We start from the raw sequence: 19,467 nt of genomic DNA, 5'->3' as shown, positions 1-19,467 counted from the left end.
GTGAAAATCAATCCTGTTTTGTCATAAATTACTAGATTTCAAGTACTTTCTTCCTTCGTGTAATTGTCATACTTCAGTTCTATCTCTGATAACATTTGTTCATTGCAGTGTATCTATTCATTCAAATTTATTGTCCATTTTTATATAATATTCTGTTATTCTTAAAGAACAAAGCCAAGTCACTTTATCATACAGTTAACTAGATATATATATTATACAGTTCAGATTCTGTTATTATTATCTTATAGAAAATAACTACAGAAATATAATATAATGAGCTGGAGGATCCAGCAGATCATTTCTTTTATCATTATGTTCTACAAGATAAGTTTACATATATGTATGCACTTCCTTTCTTCATCATTTTTATCAACTCCTTTCTGTTGTTCTACATATTTATCAATAATAAGGTTAGTAATAGCATTTTCGTTAATCTTTGCGTTTAGTTATATGAATAGATATATATATGCACATACAGTTGAAGCCATTGTGGCACTGAATTTATAAAATTGATAAATACTCTACTTGAAATATCTTCCCATTCTTCTAAAAGAACTATCTTTAAAGCATTTTTTAATTTAGACCGAATGCAAGATCACAATCCAAAATATAATGCTAATATGCAAACATGGATTTTGTATATGTCCAGAAATACTTAAAAATACAGAAAATATATGAGATCACTTGAAATGCAAAATATGTAGTTACCAAGAAATGATTTAAAGATATCACTTTTACAAAAATATTTCAAGCAGATTATTTATTAATTTGATAAATTCAATGACACAATGGTTTCAAGCCATGATAAAATCAAAAGGGATCCCAATAAGCATTGAAATAATTAAAGCTAGTGATTTCTACTTCTATATGTAAGTCTTATTAGTTTTTTTCATTAAACTATAACTGTATAAATACTTATTACGCATTAATATTTTCACAGAGGAAGGAGATATCCTATCTTCTTTTTATGAATATTATTCTGCAATCTTGTGAGAATATGCACCTATTTTCTATTTGTTAAAATTTTGTTAATAAACGATGTTTTACGATATTTTTTGTTGAAATTAATTACTATGTTTAACGAAATTGATTAATAATTTTTTGTAGACAGTAACACGGTTAAAAATTATGTGATTTAACTTACAAAAACAATATCTATTTGAAATTTGTTAAATATAGTTGTTTATCATATTACTATTACCTACTACTATATACATGTAATGTAATTTTTGTTGGTTGTCTTACCTATGTAAGCAACGTATGTAAGCTTGTAACAAATCTGAAATTACAAATTACTTTCAATTAAATTCTTGAGAAGTAGTTTGGCTAATTTAAGCAGACGATTTTAATATTAGTAATATGTAATTTTAATATATATTTCAATCATATTTTTGAAATTAATTGTTTCTAAACATTATATAAATGTACACATGTAATAATGATGAAATATTATTAAGTTTATTCTTACACATAGTAAATACACAAAGTTAAAGTTTAATGAAATACAAGTTTAAAATAATACCTTTTTTAAATTTGCCTTTTTGAAGATGTATATGTATTTATTTATATACATGTATGCATAAGTAAATATATATCTATTTAAATAATACCACAAGATGATCGTGATCGTGACAACGTCCACATTAACAGCCGGTTTTAAAGTCTAGAGTCGCGTTAGTACACATAGGTTATGACAGGTCACGGTCGTGTATACAACCGTGGAATAGGTAGTACACGTTAGAATATAACCTATAAAAGGTGTATAACACGTGAGTAAAATCGAAAACAAAATGAGTTTATTTGTGATAAACAGGTATGTTAAAATGTCAAAAAATATAATACATATGTGTTAAAAAACTTAATCACTGAATAATAAATTTAGTCAATTAAACTATATAAATAAATATTCAACTACTATATTAATCGTACTCGAGTTTTTAGTTCTTCCCATAGAATATTATTAATATACATATTCTATTTGTTAATAGATATGAGGGTGAAAAAGAAGAAACGAAAAATGAAAGGAATCATTTGTCTGAATTATTAAAAAGAATAGAAGAACGTAAAGTAGAAAGAGCTATTAAAACTAATCATCAAATACAGGGAAGTAGTTCTCAAAATGCACAAGAATTGAATCATAAAAAGAAAAAGAAAAAAGCAGAAACCCTTAATAAATGTTCAATAGAAAATATTAATTTGAATGAAAATAGTATATCGAGTGACATTAAAAGAAAGGCGGAAGTACATGTTTCAGAACATAGAAAGAATAAAAAGAGGAAATATAGCGAAGGAGGTTCTAATGAAACAATTAAAACTGCAGATAAAACATTGAAAAGTGAAAATACAGATAATCAGGATAATGAAATACTTGATAAATCATCAGACCCAAATGCAACACAAGAAAAAATATCAGGGCATAATAGCGATTTCATAATTTTGGGTGCAAAAAATAAGCGAAGGAAGCGTGAAGTTAAGAGAATTCTACCAGAATGGTTGGCTAATCCAGAAGTCATATCTATTGATTTAAATAGTGGTCCAACCTTGGAAGACATGAATTCAATTTTAGATTATAAGCTTATTGAAGCTTTAAGAGCTAATGGGATTAAGAAATTATTTCCTATACAAGCTAGTATGGTATCTTGTATATTGAGGTGTAATAAAGACAGGCAACAAAAATGGTGGTTAAGGGATACATGTGTATCTGCTCCTACGGGCAGTGGTACGAATGTACAAGTTATTTATAGCAAACTGAAAAATTTACATTCTAGTTTTGATACTTTATTTATTAACAAAACACAATGTTAAATTCTAATTATAATTATTTTCTATTCCGAAAAGAAATAATTTAAGAAATTATTTTCTCTTTAGGTAAAACTCTAGCGTATGTTTTACCAATTGTCCAGGCACTACAATTTCGTCTTGAACCAAAGGTGCGCTGTTTAGTTGTTGCACCCACACAAGAATTAGCTATGCAAGTATACAAAGTGATGCTTGCATATACTTCCCATACAAATTTGAAAGTTGGTTTACTCTCTGGAGCATCAGCATTTCACGAAGAACAAAGAACTATTCGAAAAGAGAGTATGTGTTTACAAATTTTAAGAAGAAGGTTTTATTTATATTATTTATAAAATACAAAATATCCTCTATGATTGTTATATTTCAGATGATAGAGGGGAATATATCTCTCTAGTAGATATAGTGGTTGCCACGCCTGGACGGTTAAAAGACCACATATTAAAAACTTCGGGATTTTCATTGGATGATATGAGATTCCTTGTAATTGATGAAGCAGATACAGCTGCTGACTGGTTGGAGTATATCCCCGAGCCTCATTATCATACTCCACGATTAACACTTTCCAACTTACGTTCTAGGTTAGTTTTTAGTTACAATTTAGTTACAATTATCATTTACCAAGATGATATGTATTAATATAAAGTTGTATTATCTGATATTAAATTTATAGTAATGCATTCATTTTTAAATAGTAAAATTCCAGCACAAAAATTACTATTCAGTGCAACATTATCGCAAGATCCAGAAAAACTTAATCGGCTTGGACTCTTTCACCCAATACTATTTACGTCTGTTTTGGTGACAGGCAAGGACGATGATGTAAATTTAGATACAGAAATGGTTAATTTTATAGGGCGTTATACATGCCCAGAAGAATTAAAAGAAGAAGCAATAGAATGCGAAGCTGAACATAAACCAGTAGCTTTATATCAGTTAATAATCAAAAATATCACTTTCAAAGTTTTAGTATTTACAAATTCTGGAGGAACTGCTCATAGATTAACTATTTTACTCCAATCACTTTTATCTAAAAAGAATATAGTGGTTGAAGAACTTTCTGCACAACTTGTATCAAAAGAACGTGAGGATATACTTACGAAATTTACAAGCGGGAAAATTCAAATGTACGTTTTGTTTATAATTTCGTTGAAAATTATGACGAATATTTTCTAAAAATTGTGATATAATTTTATTATACTTTCAGACTTGTATGTTCAGATGCATTAGCAAGAGGTGTAGATATTCAAAATGTACAGTTAGTCATAAGTTATGATCTTCCAAAACATATCAACGGTTATATCCACAGAGCAGGAAGAACAGGACGTGCAGGTAAATCCGGTACTGCTGTATCTATTCTGACACCCAAACAGGTTAAAATATTTAAGCATATGTTAAGTAAAGCACATAAAACAATACCACGTGTTGAAAAAATCGAAGTAAGTGGTATTCTAAATGAAATCGATTATTCGATTCATATTGATAAATTAAAACATGCTCTTGAAATAGAGAAACAAAATAAGTTATTACGTGTAAAAGCTGTTAAACGAAGTTATCCAGTAACTGCAAAATAAAAGACATTACTTTCTGTACAAATGTTGTTAAATAAAAATTAATTTAACTGAAAATTTTTACCTATAACTGAAAAAATTCATTGTCTAATAAATGAAAACCTTTTTCGAACCTATAGAATCCACTGAGTGATCCTATTCCAAACACGAGTCCGAATACAGAGTTGCTCTAATATCTCTAGTTTTGAATAACAAGAATTTTTATAAAAACACGTGATTTGGTTGATGGCCAATATTTAAAAGTGCGCAAGACACTAGCTGAACGATTTAGCTTTAAATAGAAATAATATTTCTGATATCGATATAAAAAATTGTTAAATGTTATAGTTCCAAGTGATTGTAAATTATCATCGAAGCTTAAAAGGAATCCATGTGCGCAATTTCTATGTATTATTTTTTTGAAAAGTTCTTTATCTAAGACGAATTTTTTATACTGTATTCAATTCTATAGACATTTCTGGAAAAAGAACCGCCCAGAAAAGATGTTAGAATTGTTTTTAATTCGTACAGGTCGAAAAAAAGAATATGCTGAGAGAGTATGTATGATATTTCGTCGCCATGTTACTATTGCTCGTCCGTTTCGTATTATCGCGTTTGGAGCTACTTTCTTCGGAAAAATCTCACTCGCTCATTTTCCGCTCGAAAACGTAGTGATAACTTTTCTTACGCTGGGTTATTGCAAATTCTTGACCCCAAGCACAGATACGGGGAACATTATACTATACATATATAGATTGTTAAAAATCACTTACATATAACTACGGCACTGAGAAATTAAAGTTGGCGACTGATTGATATGGTGGCAAAACATTATATACAAGTATGCTTACTCGTATGTACATATATACAGTGCTGGACAAAAGTATTGGCACAGCAAGATTGTTATGATACAAATGCTTATAACTATTAAACAAATTGATTTAAACAAAAAACTTTTTGACGTATTTATTTATTATCTATCCTAGTTTATTACATAACAAGAGCAACAATATAAATAAAATAATACGCAAAATAATAACAAAAATATATTTTTTGAACATTTTATGGGTGGACAAAAGTATTGGCACAGTAGAATATTTACGCTTATAACTAATTACATAATAAACTTCTAATATTTTGTTGGCAGTCCTTTTCTTTTAAGGACTTCCTTTAATCTTCTTAATTATAACACTCGATCAGTGAAACTGGAGACTTCAGTTATTAAACAACAAAAAACCAAGAAAGAGTAATAATGTCTAGAAAAACGAAAGAAACCACAATTGAAGAAAGAAAAATAATATTAAATTTATATAAGATGAATAAATCTTACAACGAAATTGCACAAATCATAAACAGAAGTCGTTTTACTGTGCGTTCAGTCATAAAACGCTTTAAAAGTGAAGAAAATCTAGAGAATCAAATTAGGAGTGGTCGCCCTTCTAAGGTAACAATTCGAGAAAAAAGGAAAATCGTAAATATTGTAAAGAAGGATCCAAAAACTAATTCGACTGAAATTGCTTCGATGTTAAAAGCTGAGTGTGAAAAAGAAGTAAGTACCAAAACTGTACGTAGGGTATTGAAGGATGCCGGTTATTCTGCCCGTGCAGCACGAAGAAAGCCCTACATCAGTAAAATAAACCAAAAGAAAAGAGTGGAATTCGCGAAAGAGTTTGTTACGAAAGATACTGATTTTTGGGAAAAGATCATGTTTTCAGATGAAAGTAAGTTTAATATTTTTAAATCTGACGGCAGAATATTAGTATGGCGAAAACCCAACACAGAGATGGACGAACTGAATCTGCAAGCCACCATGAAACATGGGGGTGGTGGTTTAATGGTGTGGGGATGTATGGCATCATCGGGTGTAGGAGAACTTATATTCATTGATGAGATAATGGATAAATATGTATATTTAAATATACTCGAGCAAAATCTTTTGAAAAGTACTCAAAAATTAAACCTCCCCAGGGATTTCTATTTTCAGCAGGATCGAGATCCTAAACATATGGCGTATATTGTTCGTCAGTGGATAATATATAATACTGCCCACACATTAAACACACCACCTCAAAGTCCCGATATGAATCCCATTGAGCACGTGTGGAACGAATTGGAAAAAAGAATTAGGAAACATAATATCACAAGCAAGTCTGAACTGAAGAAAGTTCTTCTGCAGGAATGGAGCAATATTGTACCTGAATTCACTAAAAAATTAGTCCACTCGATGCCCAGAAGATTAAAGGAAGTCCTTAAAAGAAAAGGACTGCCAACAAAATATTAGAAGTTTATTATGTAATTAGTTATAAGCGTAAATATTCTACTGTGCCAATAGTTTTGTCCACCCATAAAATGTTCAAAAAATATATTTTTGTTATTATTTTGCGTATTATTTTATTTATATTGTTGCTCTTGTTATGTAATAAACTAGAATAGATAATAAATAAATACGTCAAAAAGTTTTTTGTTTAAATCAATTTGTTTAGTAGTTATAAGCATTTCTATCATAACAATCATGCTGTGCCAATACTTTTGTCCAGCACTGTACGTACATGACCGGCGGATATTTTTCTGATCTGCCTAAATTAATAACTTTCTTTCTTTTGTAGAAATGTTTACAGAATCTGAAAATGTGTAACGAATTTGTGCCAAATGAAGAAGTTTTCGTACAACTGCAGACATAATTTAAAACGTAATAATTCCTCATATGGGGTATTTCTATATACCAATCTATCCAGGCTAAACTAAATTGGTTCTATCATTCAAGACTGAATTGAATCTTTTAGCGTTATTACTTTTCATCTAACACAGTTAATTTGGTCGAAACAATATGATTTTACGAGAAGTCGTATTCGATAATTGAAGATGATAGAAGTTGTTACGTAGCGAGTCAAGATTTATGCCAAACAATATTATTAATTAAATACTGAACAATGAGTATACGCAAATAGGGTACAAGACAACTCATAAAGTAACATCGATAATAACATTTTATTGTCTGAAGTTAATATTATCGTACACTCGTATGCTCGTACGCTCGTAATGCTCGTTCTCTATCGTAATTTGTCCTATTGATAGTTGTCACGTTATTCAATTGTATATTAATTACCATTTTTAATTATCATTATTATTGTTGCATCGATAAAGGCAAGTTAGTCATATTTTTAATTTATAAAAGATAAATGACCATTTATTGATTAACGACACAGACATATAGTACACTGCTGGAAAGAAATCTAGCGGGACGGCACAAGATCAAGGGAGATTGCTCTCTATCTCACCTTCGCGCGTTGTTATATTGTTTTGTTTGCATATGCGACTCAGCCAACACGCATGCTTATCTTCAAGCTTGTGTCCAGCCTGTCAGAAATAACCCGAATAATCGGACCTGCATTCCCGCCGCCAGACTTCTTTCTATTTAGCAGCGTATATGTTATTATTATTGCTGTGTATAACTTTATAACCTCAGACCATCGGTTACATTTTATATACAATGAAAACGAACAGATTAGTAACTGAAATCTATAAAAAAATGCACAAAAAGTGTGTGTGTGTGAGGGAGCAAAAATGTTTTTTGTAAATTGTGTACAATTGCTTTCAAATTTATGTAGTTTAACAATTTCATGAAATTGTCTAACTTGTTCGCTTTGCGTTTATATGTATGTACGTATCTGTCATCTGTTATACGGAGATAGTCACAGCGTACAATGATATTTTTAATAATACATGTTTATAGATTGGATATAATTTTTACATGTAGTTGTATTTATAGAATATTTAAAGCTATTGGAACATATCTTACAATTTTTAACAAAACATATAGTAATTTATGCCGCACTATCTGCAAAACATTTATGCAATTACTTATTGTACTATTATATGTTAACAAAACGCGTTATTTCGATATGTCTGATATAAATTAAAATTTGAATTAAAGTATTTAGACAAATGCAATAGTTTGTTTCTTTTACGCAGTAATTCACAACTTAAAGATATAAAATACATATATTTTGTACGTAAGGCAAATAATCTTTTTTCGCTAATTTGTTAGAGATTTATATGATTTACAAAATAATTAGGCAATTTTTGGTCAGTAGTTACAATTGATCGTCAAGATTGTTGAGTATATTTTAATTTAATTGGAATATCTTAAAGTGAATTAAAAAAAAAAAAAACATGTACAGATTACTTTTCGGAATTTACAATATGTGAAACAGTTTATATCGATCGGTATAATTCAGCGAAGGCGTTTATTTGACCAAAAATTATCAAAAGTCGTAAAATGTAAAGAATTATTTAACTACATAACTAATTTAATAAAGAAAGTCAGAAGATTCGTATCAGGTCTGTGAAAGCTTTAAGCAATTAAGAGAAATCATTAATGTTCGAATTTTCGTTGTGAGAGATGCAATGAACGAGTACACATTAACTTACTTGTAATATTACATGTGATAAATATCTAACAAGTGTCTAAACATCCTTTTTTAATCTTAATATGTTACATTCTCTATGAGACCATTTATTAATATTTTATATAAAACGAGGTCTCATTTAATATTATTATTGTATAATCTATTATATTCATACTCTAATCATCTTTTCAGTTTCAAATTTCGTCAACAATGTCATATTTGCTTTCATGTTATGTACATTACATGTTACATATTGTTATATGTGCTTTTATAACTATATGTACATACACAAAACATGGTCCTATATGATTCATATGTATCGTTGCCGTGTACATGTATGTATATTATACTTAACGTCGATAAATTCACCACACTTATATGATACCATTATGATAAGAGGATATTTGACGCACACTTCCTTGCATATACATGTATACCTATCTATATAGGGAATGCACCAAGCAATTTACCTTGCCCTTAAAAACCCACAGGGAAAATCATTTTTTAAATTTATCAATACTCTATGATATAATATTGCAATGTCCCATGAATATGTTGCCTCATTTAAACGGTTCAAGATGGAAAAAACATCGCAAGGCAAAATTAAATGTTGTATAGAGCAATAACGTTCTCAGATAGGACACCTGATATCTTTATATATTGTATTGTCGTAGAAAAGAAAGAATTGAATAACAGGTTAACAGATTTAGTGAGATCTCTTTTTATAAACGGGAATGAGGAGTATCTAGTTTACTTTTAATTGTGGCTTGAATACTACTTAGTGTTTATAATGTAAATTAGGTAAAGCATTAACTTTTCAAATGTTATATCTGAATATTTAACCCAAACAAGCAGATAACGGACCTTTGATAACCTCTCTAAGTCAAAAGGTAGGCAACTTTAAACATCTCAATTTACTATACAAAGTTTGTTTAAATTTTTTCAGAGACCTTTTATCCACCGAAAGACGTGTCGGACATAGATGACTTCTGTTCATGGTAATCGCAAAAACGTTTACACGGTAAGAGTTAATATATATGCGGAATATTCAAGAAAATCTATTTAAGTTTAAGAAGCATATGTTTTTGATTGTAAGAAAAAGTGCTACCGCTTTTCCGATGTTTTGTTGCAATACAAAAGAGAGTATCACAAACATACAGTCAGTCACAAAAGTCTGTTTACAACTCTTAAATATGAAAGTTGTTGTTGTTATTATTATTATAGTAAAGACACTAACTTTACCAATTATATTAAAATGTAACACAATCCATTCACTCTAAATAAAGATATAAAATACTATGTTACGAAAATTACATATTCCTGTTATATTTATATGAATCATAGAAACACTAAACTTAATATTATTAATATTAATAGCTTTCAGACCCTCCTACCAAAGCATGTTGGTATCCTTTTGGTGAAAAAGTTCTCAAAAAATGAAATGTTTCGTAATTTTTCATACAATTTTGCCCCAAATTTTTTGTGAACTAAATATTTCAATTATTTTAATTTTTTTAGAAATACGTCAATAATAATCGTACATATTAAATATATAGACATAAATAATTTTATGATAAAATGCATTTTTGGTTCCAGTCAATTTGTCGATGTGTGACGAGACTCTTTTAATTACTTTGTTGTGACGTGTATATCTGTAACGAGAGAGGTGATAAAAACAGGCGGTTAGACCGCAATGACCTTGACAAAAATAAAACACCGTCTCAGTCTACAGTGTGATTTAATCTGCCTTACCCAGTAGAGAATCTGTAAAGCGTTGGTATTTGTTTAGTATTTTTTAGGATATTATGTTATGTATATATGTATACTTTCACGGCTGCCCTTAATCTTTGTCCAAGATTATGTTTGCCAAACTGATCCATATGTTGATAATAATTTTTGAGCCAATAGATCCCAAAGTCGAAACCATTGTATCTTGCCTCTGTTCATCGAGCACTATCAGAAAATTCCAAAAGAGTTTTAAAGGGATGGTATCGGGGAACAAAGATTAACCTAGGTTAAGGTACATAGCTAAGAAAGGTTTTCTCAAAGTCTCTGAGATGTCACACATAGACAGATTCGCCTTAATTTCTTTGCCAAGTCAGATATGCAAAATTTTGTAGGTGTATGTGAACTTTTGTGACTGATTGTAGATATTATTAAATTGTTTCGTTCTTTTTAGTGTAATTAATAAGCCATGTAAGAAAGGAATTTTATACGTGCACTTTTATGCATATAACCAATGCTACATAATACATATAAATATTCTACATATAAATATTCTATTTTACGTGTTGCATTTTAATTTTGAATATTTCTAAAGTTGTGGCGATCGACTTTGCGGTAACTGTAAAAAATTCTCCGAAAGTTAACTTCAAATTTTTAAATAAAAACCTACATTTTTCATTACGTACTAGTGTCGCTAATATCGAAATGTTTTCAAAATTATTTGCATTTTATGCATCAACCATTTTCGGGATGTGAATTTTCGAAATCATGTCGCTAGCAATCAACGCTAGCTAATTAATAAAGTAACCCAAAGTGTACCTATATGTACATGTATACACCATGTATATGTGTGCGTGTGCGTGTTACAGTATTATTTCGCTGTTCCAAATCTTAAACCAATCAATATTTAAATATTAACAAATATCGAGGACGTTAACATCAAACAATTTTGTATAACATACTTCAACAATTCTACGTGTTCAGTACGAGGCTGGTTGCACCAAACTAACTGTTGTTAGTAACGTTTTTGCGGTGCACAAATTAATTTGAAGATAAAGATGCAATCTAATTGCTCGTTTAGTTTTTGCCAATTTACCAAAAGTGCCTCCTTATCACGCTGAGTACAGCAGGTGTAACGATATTTCCTCGCCTACTGATATTCAACTAGAATGCAAGAACAAAAAACGGGTTACGCTAAAGTGACAAGAGGAAGGATTAACATAAAAGGAATAAAGATTCGCATAAACGGAATTCTACCGCCTATAGGAGAGTTAGTCAAACATGGATTGTTGACGATTTCTATTTATTTTATGGCGGGGAAAATATTCGAGTTATCCAGGAAATACTTGAAACTTCTGGTGACAAAGTTTAGGAATGGAGTCGAGTAACAAATTCAAGTTCATAATGTTAAGTGAAAATCGCAAAATTATCAAGAAGATCAACTTTTATATCAACGAGCGTCTAATTAATAAATAAATAAAGTGAGATAAATAAAGAAATGAAAAGCAAATAAATGAAAACGTCTGCATAGAAAGATCTAATTTTTTAAAGATACTCGCCGTCAATAATTGGAGAGCTGCTGGCGTAACATTATTAAACTATAAACCAGCCATTGAAACTAACATTAAGTGCAGTATCTAAATTACTAAATTCTAGCCACTAAATTGTACACGGGCTTCTGCACAGCAATGGGAATATTTTCAACCAATCCCTGAGCAAGTCTTCAAACAGAAGGTAAATTATTAACCCTAGAAATTCGAAAAATGAAACTAGCATTCAATATTATATATTCAATGTTACATTATAATATAACAAACAATGTTCTCCAATTGTAGATAGGATAGAAGACTTTCTTAAGGAACTGAAAATAAATTTCTCAAGTATAAAAGAAAGTTCGCTCAACCCATTTTCTTAAATAATCGATTTAACCAGTCGCTTGGTTGAAGATTACTTGATTTCTACATACACATATGCACATTTTTATCAAAGTAGAGAGAGGTAATGCAATTGAAGGTACAGTAACAACAGATAACACAAGCAAAGTTTAATATCAATGAAAACGTGCAATACATATTTTAATTGCATTAGAAGATATAGAGATCGACCATAAAATCGTTATATAGTGTAATTGATATGAGTGATTTAACTATACTTGACGAAATCTGCAACCCTTGTAGTCCTTGCTAAGCAACCTACGATTTGAACTGTATAAACAGAGTAGTACAATATAGCGTCATACGAGGGGAATTCAGAGTGTAATTTACTTTTAAAACTTAACGTACAACAATAGAATTGGCATGTGGTAATCCTTAGCAAGTAATGGGAAGGTGATAGTTGATCTTACAAATCTGGAAACTTCAATCAACGAGGGCACGGAAGATTCTTACAACAGAGATGTTAGACAAGTAAAGCCAAAATTGGGTGACCAATAATGGTACTAAACACTTTCAATGGTGAGAAGAATTCAAATCATCCTAATGAGATTAAGATAGAGTATATACCAAACTCACCTACCAACACCTGATTACAAGAACGGAAGAACCCATCTGCAGTAGTTGCAAAGCAAAATTAACTGTTAGAATGTCCCGTAACTAGAAACTCGAGAGAAGAGATTAGTTTACCGTTAATTATTAAAGATTGTCCGAATGACAATAAAATCAATTTTTAGAAGAAATAAAAGTAGTACATGATATAAATAAAAATAAAAATGGAGAAATAAACCATGACAAGAAAATTACAATGTAAATACTATTATTTGAAAAACTTTGTACAATCAGTCTGCTCAGTTCTTTATCTGTAACGCAATTTTTAAGTAAAATTTCATCAATGTAAATAATAGCGATTGCTAGTGGCAGTAAGTTTGTGCAACAATAAATAAATAAAAAAAACCTGTTTTTTAGATGTAAGTAATAATCTTTAACGCTATATCAATCTGAAAGTTTATACATATTTTAAAAGTGGTTCGTGTAAATACAGTTACTCACAAAAGAACACGTCCGCAAAGAACACGTAGAGAATATATAGAGAATATATATATCTGTTACGCAATTTTTTTCCCGCCTAAATTTGCTCTAAGCGGCAGGCATTGACCCAGGAAAATCCGGCTGTTTTCCAATTTTGTATTACAACTCGATATAACATTAATATATTTTTTATCAAATGATAGCCATAATTTAACGGAGTAATTTTTCTCTGAAAACTTCTTCTCTATCTCACATAGTTCGCGAGTTATAACGCAAAATCGGAGAATAGCCGTATTTTCAGGGCTCAATCTTAAATCTTTTTCTACCCGAATTTAGGTAGCAAAAAAATTTGCATAACATATTATACTTATGTATCTCAAAGATGGTACGATAATAATATTTGATTATTACCTCTTTTTGGTAGGAAGAAATAGTTTATGTATTTTCAAACTGCAGGAAGCCACACGATATTTACATCACCGCCTCCTATACAAAGCAACAAATGCAGACAAAGTGCTGCGTGCGAATATTAATATTAATTCAAGTAAAAGTAAATGAGTAAGTAGTATTTTGAAAATGTTTTGATATCAGCTATAATATTAGCTAATGACATATAATGAAAAAGCTGGCTTTTCATTTAAAAATCTCAAATTAATCTTCACTAAGGATTTCAGTTATTCCAAAGTGGAAGTTAAATAAATCCCAATATCTATCCTTTCAGTATATTCAGTATACACGTACGAGGATATTACCGTACAGACTACAATTCTCGCCTGAAACGTTTTTCTGCCTTAGGCAAATATCTGAAAAAACAAGGAAGATAGAAGAAAATGTTTCAAAATGTATGCGATACTAAAAAGTATACTCGTGGTTTTGAAATCTTGAGAGATGTGACCTTGAGAAACATATTTTGTTGCTAAACGAAACAGAAACTATTCTGTGAATTTTTTCCACAATCAAAGATATTATTCAGATAAATTAATTGGTATAGCTTGTATGTCACTCGACATCGTTTAATTTTGCCTTCGAATATGTATTTTCCAACTTTAATTATTTTAAACATGCGAAGAATTTGTTTCAGTTGCAAATAACAACTTGTATATTACTTTCAGAATTTACTGATTACTCTGTTATAATTATCAAGTATTATACGGTAAAGATGCATTACAATTCAGTATCAGAAATAATATTTTTTTATTTTCAGCGACAGTGTAAATGAAAGAGGAACAAATTTGACGTACATATATATTTTTAATATATGTAGAAAATAATAGAGAAAAATAGATTTATTTTTATTTCGTAAAACATATTAAAATATTTAGTGTTGAAATTGTTCAACATCCTTAATGTGTAAAATGTTAACTGTATTTATACTAATTTTGGTAATTATATAGAAAAGGGCACACCTCACCGATTTCAATGAGCTCGAAATATGTTGCCAAGGTCAATATTCTGAACACTTTCTTTTATATTGTACATGTAACCGCCGCTCGGCCTTTGTTCCCAAGATACAGGTAAAAGTATTTCTAAAGTTGCGTTAGTATTGGATTAAGTTTGGGCTATGTATACATGGCCTTAGTTTGTGAGATTTTCGAAAATTCCTTTATGCTCGTCTGGTCGGAATTAAATTTACCTATTTCATATTCTTATTTATATTAAAACTGATTATCATCAATGAATTAGCTTTAGATTGGACTACATATAAAAATGCGACCACTGTGAAGTTAAATTTAAGCATTTATAAATATCTTTTTATGAATATTTTGAAAATTCAAATTATATAATAATAATAAAATATCCTGGAAACGAAAGCTGAGCGGCGGTTACGTGTGTAAAAAAAGTTATTCAGAATGACGATATTGACAATGTATTTCATGCTGATTGAAATCGGTGAGGTATGCTCTCTCCTACGGATATAATTAACCTACTTTTACATTTTTCAGTGGGTCCGAAAAGATTGATACAGAAAAAGCAAATGATATCGTACAGAACTGGAAATGTGGAAGATTATTATACTGATAACAGATGATAAATGATCAAACAATAAAAGATTATTGTTTTATATATAACGTTTATATTATGTCCCAGAAGGTTTTTAAGTTTTAGTTTCAATCATATGAAACTTCACTATACTATACTTATTGTCGTGCATTTCATTTCGCAAACTGCTACGTATTATAATTTCCTTTAACTAATAAACTTTTTTTACTAAACGACCGAAATAAATTTATAATTAAGTCTATATACGTATATCTACAAATCAGTTTTTAAGAATAAAACACCTAATCCTCTCCAGTAAATTTTCAACAAAAGGACAAGTTAAAATAATAGTGATCGACCTTTATCTAATCAAAGTTTTAATAATTGTTTAAAATTTCTTCTTTAAAGATTAATGTTACAAGCGGCATTAAAGAATATCGTCTTTTAACGTATCATTAAATCTTCGAAATGGTGAGTAGCATGTAACGTTCAATGATGCTTTCGCTATATAAATATAAGCATAAGATGCATAACGCACGACTAATATCGGATGGATTAAAAGTGAAAATTTAAAAAGTAAATTAACACGTATGATATCTGTATTCGTATCTATACGTGTAATTACAATATACTGGAAAGGATTATTTGTTTTAAAATGAAGAACATCTTACGAGATGACACCGTAGATAACGTATAAAAAGTATAACATAGATCTGAGATATTTTCATTCAAAGAGTTATTTTATACGCAATTTGGTACATATATTATACATTATGCAACTAAGTTTGAAACCACTCGTGCTTATTTTCACTGATATAGTTTTATATGTAAATTTCGTTTAATTAATTTACCAAGGTTTATGAAAAATAGGTACGATGAGAAAGAAATTAGAGGAAGTGAATATTGTATTTGATTCCTTTGTTAAAAAAGAAAGGCAAAAATGAACAATATAAGCTTCGATGATCTTTTCGGGATAGTATTTCTGATGAAAAATATTTTCTACGTTTAAACTTGTTAAATTGCACATATTGCTCTTAATGTACATAAATAATTTTCATAATAGGTGCATATTATTTGTGGTTTAAAGATAATCTTATATAACTTTTAAAATAGTTGCATAGTGTATGTTTACAATATTTTCTAAGAACTTAAAAACGTTTGTTGTTTTAAGAATATTAGAGAACATTATTGATAAGATGAAATTATAGGTATAAGTAAAATCGTAGTACCAATTCCTTTAATTATTATTACCGTACAAGATACAGTAATAATCAACTCGATGATTATACTTAATATCGTTATTTTTATTAGTATTATTATTTACTAAGATCTATTTAAACTTGTATTTGCATTTTAGTAACAATATGCATAACTCGCAAAATGTATGTAAACCAAAATGCAGATAAAAGCGTAGGAGATGCAAAAGTAAATCAGTGGTTTCAATTTCAATCTATGCCACTTGAAACATGGTGTTATAAAGTAACCTATGTATAAGTTTTGTAACAATATTATTGCAATATACGGTATGTTAAGTACATACATAAATAAAAAATTACTCAAATACTTCATTCAAGCGTAAGACGTGTTAGTTAAATTATAGCAGAATGACACGTTTATGTAATCTAAAGAAAGAATTCTGTAATACGAATTTCACATGTCTTTTATTTACCAATTACAGATTTAGAATTGCGCTGTACGATTTGCCATTCTCATTGTTATCAGTATAATGGTTTTCTTATGTAAGATTTATATAGCAGAACTATGCAATATTACAATTATTTAAATTGCTCCATGAGTTATAATTACAAAGTAATTCAATTACATTGTATTCCATTACATTGCAATTCGTAATTCAGATCTCTAATTCAATTAAATTACAACGCAATTCATAGTTGTAATTGAAGTATAATTACACAAAATAATTCAATAATGTGACTGAAAAATATAAACATAAAATTGAGTCACGTACGAACGGAAAACGGAAGATAAATCGTATACATAAATTATGTAAATATTTATCTTATTTCTTCAGACTTTTCAGCTGTAATTCAGTTACATTGTAATTCAATTACACTCATGATTACAGTAATTAGCGGTTGAATTAATTGAAAAGATTGCATTATGTAACATAATTAAATTACAGTGTTGTTTATGTAGCACGATTATCATGTATAGATAGTAATTTGGATATCACATAGCCATGTATCCTTAAAAATATAATTTTTATTTAGAGTTTTTGTATCTAATTAATGTTAAATATTATGCTTTGTCATATTTATTTTGTTTCGAAATCAAATATAATGAGAGCTGTATGACAAGGTTTTCTCTTAATAAAAATTAATTAATCAATCAACTAAAAATAATAAATTAATAAATAATTGAAAATAAATTATAGTATTTTCATATAGAAATAGATATATTGTACAAATAAAACTAGATGTTTTATGCGACTGTTAAAAAGTATATGCACTCTACTTACAGGATTGATCGTAGATATCAAAACAGTGAAGAAGTTTCATGTGCAAAAATATCGATTGAGGCTTCTTTTTCGATATATAAAAAATTTAAGTTTATGTTATGTTGTAGAAATGCTTGTACTCGTTCAATCCATGCACCTATACAATCTTTATACATTCGGACAAACGGGAAGCAATGTTGACGCGAAGTATTCCGATGTTAACTGGCAAGCAGAACAAACGAAAAATTTCAGACACACACAATACTTGCCACTTACGCACGCGACATCTCGTTTCATTTTACGCAGATACGGTCGATTATACCGAAAATTTAATACAGTGCGTCACACGTAAAGATATGTATATTGTTACAAAAAAAAAACATGTGTATATTGTTATAAAAAAGAGACTTACGGATTTGCAAATTACACCACATGTGCGATATATATAGCAGCAATGTGGAATCAAAGTGCTTTCTCTTTTGGTAATTACGAAGAAAAAGGGGTACCAATTCCAATTTTATTTAATTTCGGACAAGTTGTCAGTCCTGAATAACACGCACTTTGTCCGCGGCGTGGGACGATCATCGTTCAAAAGTTATGACGAAAAGGAAATGAAACTTGTTAGATTCCATTTACTTCAATAGAAGTGGTCAGAGATGAAATTGCATATACGTTTGCGTGGGATTGCGATACTAATAACGGTAAAGTATGGGTGATAATAATAGAGATTAGATTAGGTTAGATTAGATTTCATGGATAGCTGGGGAGCCAAGGCCCGCAGACCCAAAAGACCTAATCTAACTTTTGAACCACGATCGTGTCACGCCTCGGACAAACTGCATATCATCCAGAAGCTTTCCCTCTACAAAAAAAATCTCATGGTCAAGATCAACGGAGTTGAGGTTACCTTTCTTTTTCAATTATATTAATATTTGGCGTTCGGCGTGAAATATAGCTATGCTATGAATTTATCATTTACCTATTTCGCCTTTGGCGAGGTCATCTTACATACATGTGATCGATGTATGGATATTGAATTTTGGGTGTTTGATAAGCCTTGGAACGAGAAGTATCGATATGAGTGAAATACACAAGAAGATTCGTTAGTTGATTCACTGTACAGCACAACTATTCTTATAGTGTAATCCGAGATGGTTCGAATGTAGCCATTTCGAATTATTTTCATGCGAAATACTTCTTGTCTCGTTGATGATCATAATATGCTAATCACAGTGTGTGCAGTTTGTACGTGCATTTTTTCATGTGCATGAGAATTATTTACTCATTTACGAGAATTATTTATATGCAAAAAAGAAAGAATACATTTACCCTTCCTATTCGAACGTCCTTTGAGGCGGTGTTTGATTAGTCGCTGTGGGTTTCAGTGAATGGCCAGATTGTCCGATACTTTACAAATTGCTAAATGTCATAGAGTTGTCGCACCTTGCATGTACGATACACGCGCGTCGTGTGGATTTTGAATATTCTTCGTTACGAGCCCTGCTTACCGAGTAATGTCGTGATACGGCACTGAACGTTCCTTGCTGTCTACTCGAATCTGTACACCAGCGTAAGGTAAGATTGCA

The 19,467-nt window shown here is 29.9% G+C and overlaps 1 protein-coding gene across 1 annotated transcript; it reads left to right on the top strand.

Moving 5' to 3' along the window:
* The first annotated feature begins 1,468 nt into the window (after positions 1-1,468).
* Positions 1,469-4,424, top strand: LOC132915151 (ATP-dependent RNA helicase DDX51-like). Its single transcript, XM_060974863.1, has 6 exons — positions 1,469-1,813; positions 1,989-2,719; positions 2,869-3,081; positions 3,167-3,377; positions 3,492-3,923; positions 4,004-4,424. The coding sequence occupies exons 1-6, from the start codon at positions 1,791-1,793 to the stop codon at positions 4,368-4,370; spliced, it is 1,977 nt and encodes a 658-aa protein (XP_060830846.1). The 5' UTR covers positions 1,469-1,790; the 3' UTR covers positions 4,371-4,424.
* The last annotated feature ends 15,043 nt before the right edge of the window (positions 4,425-19,467 follow it).

This window comes from Bombus pascuorum, chromosome 16, assembly GCF_905332965.1.
Source record: "Bombus pascuorum chromosome 16, iyBomPasc1.1, whole genome shotgun sequence".
Lineage (NCBI taxonomy): Eukaryota > Metazoa > Arthropoda > Insecta > Hymenoptera > Apidae > Bombus > Bombus pascuorum.
Note: the sequence above shows the minus strand (reverse complement) of the source record. Positions and strands in the feature narration are given on the sequence as shown.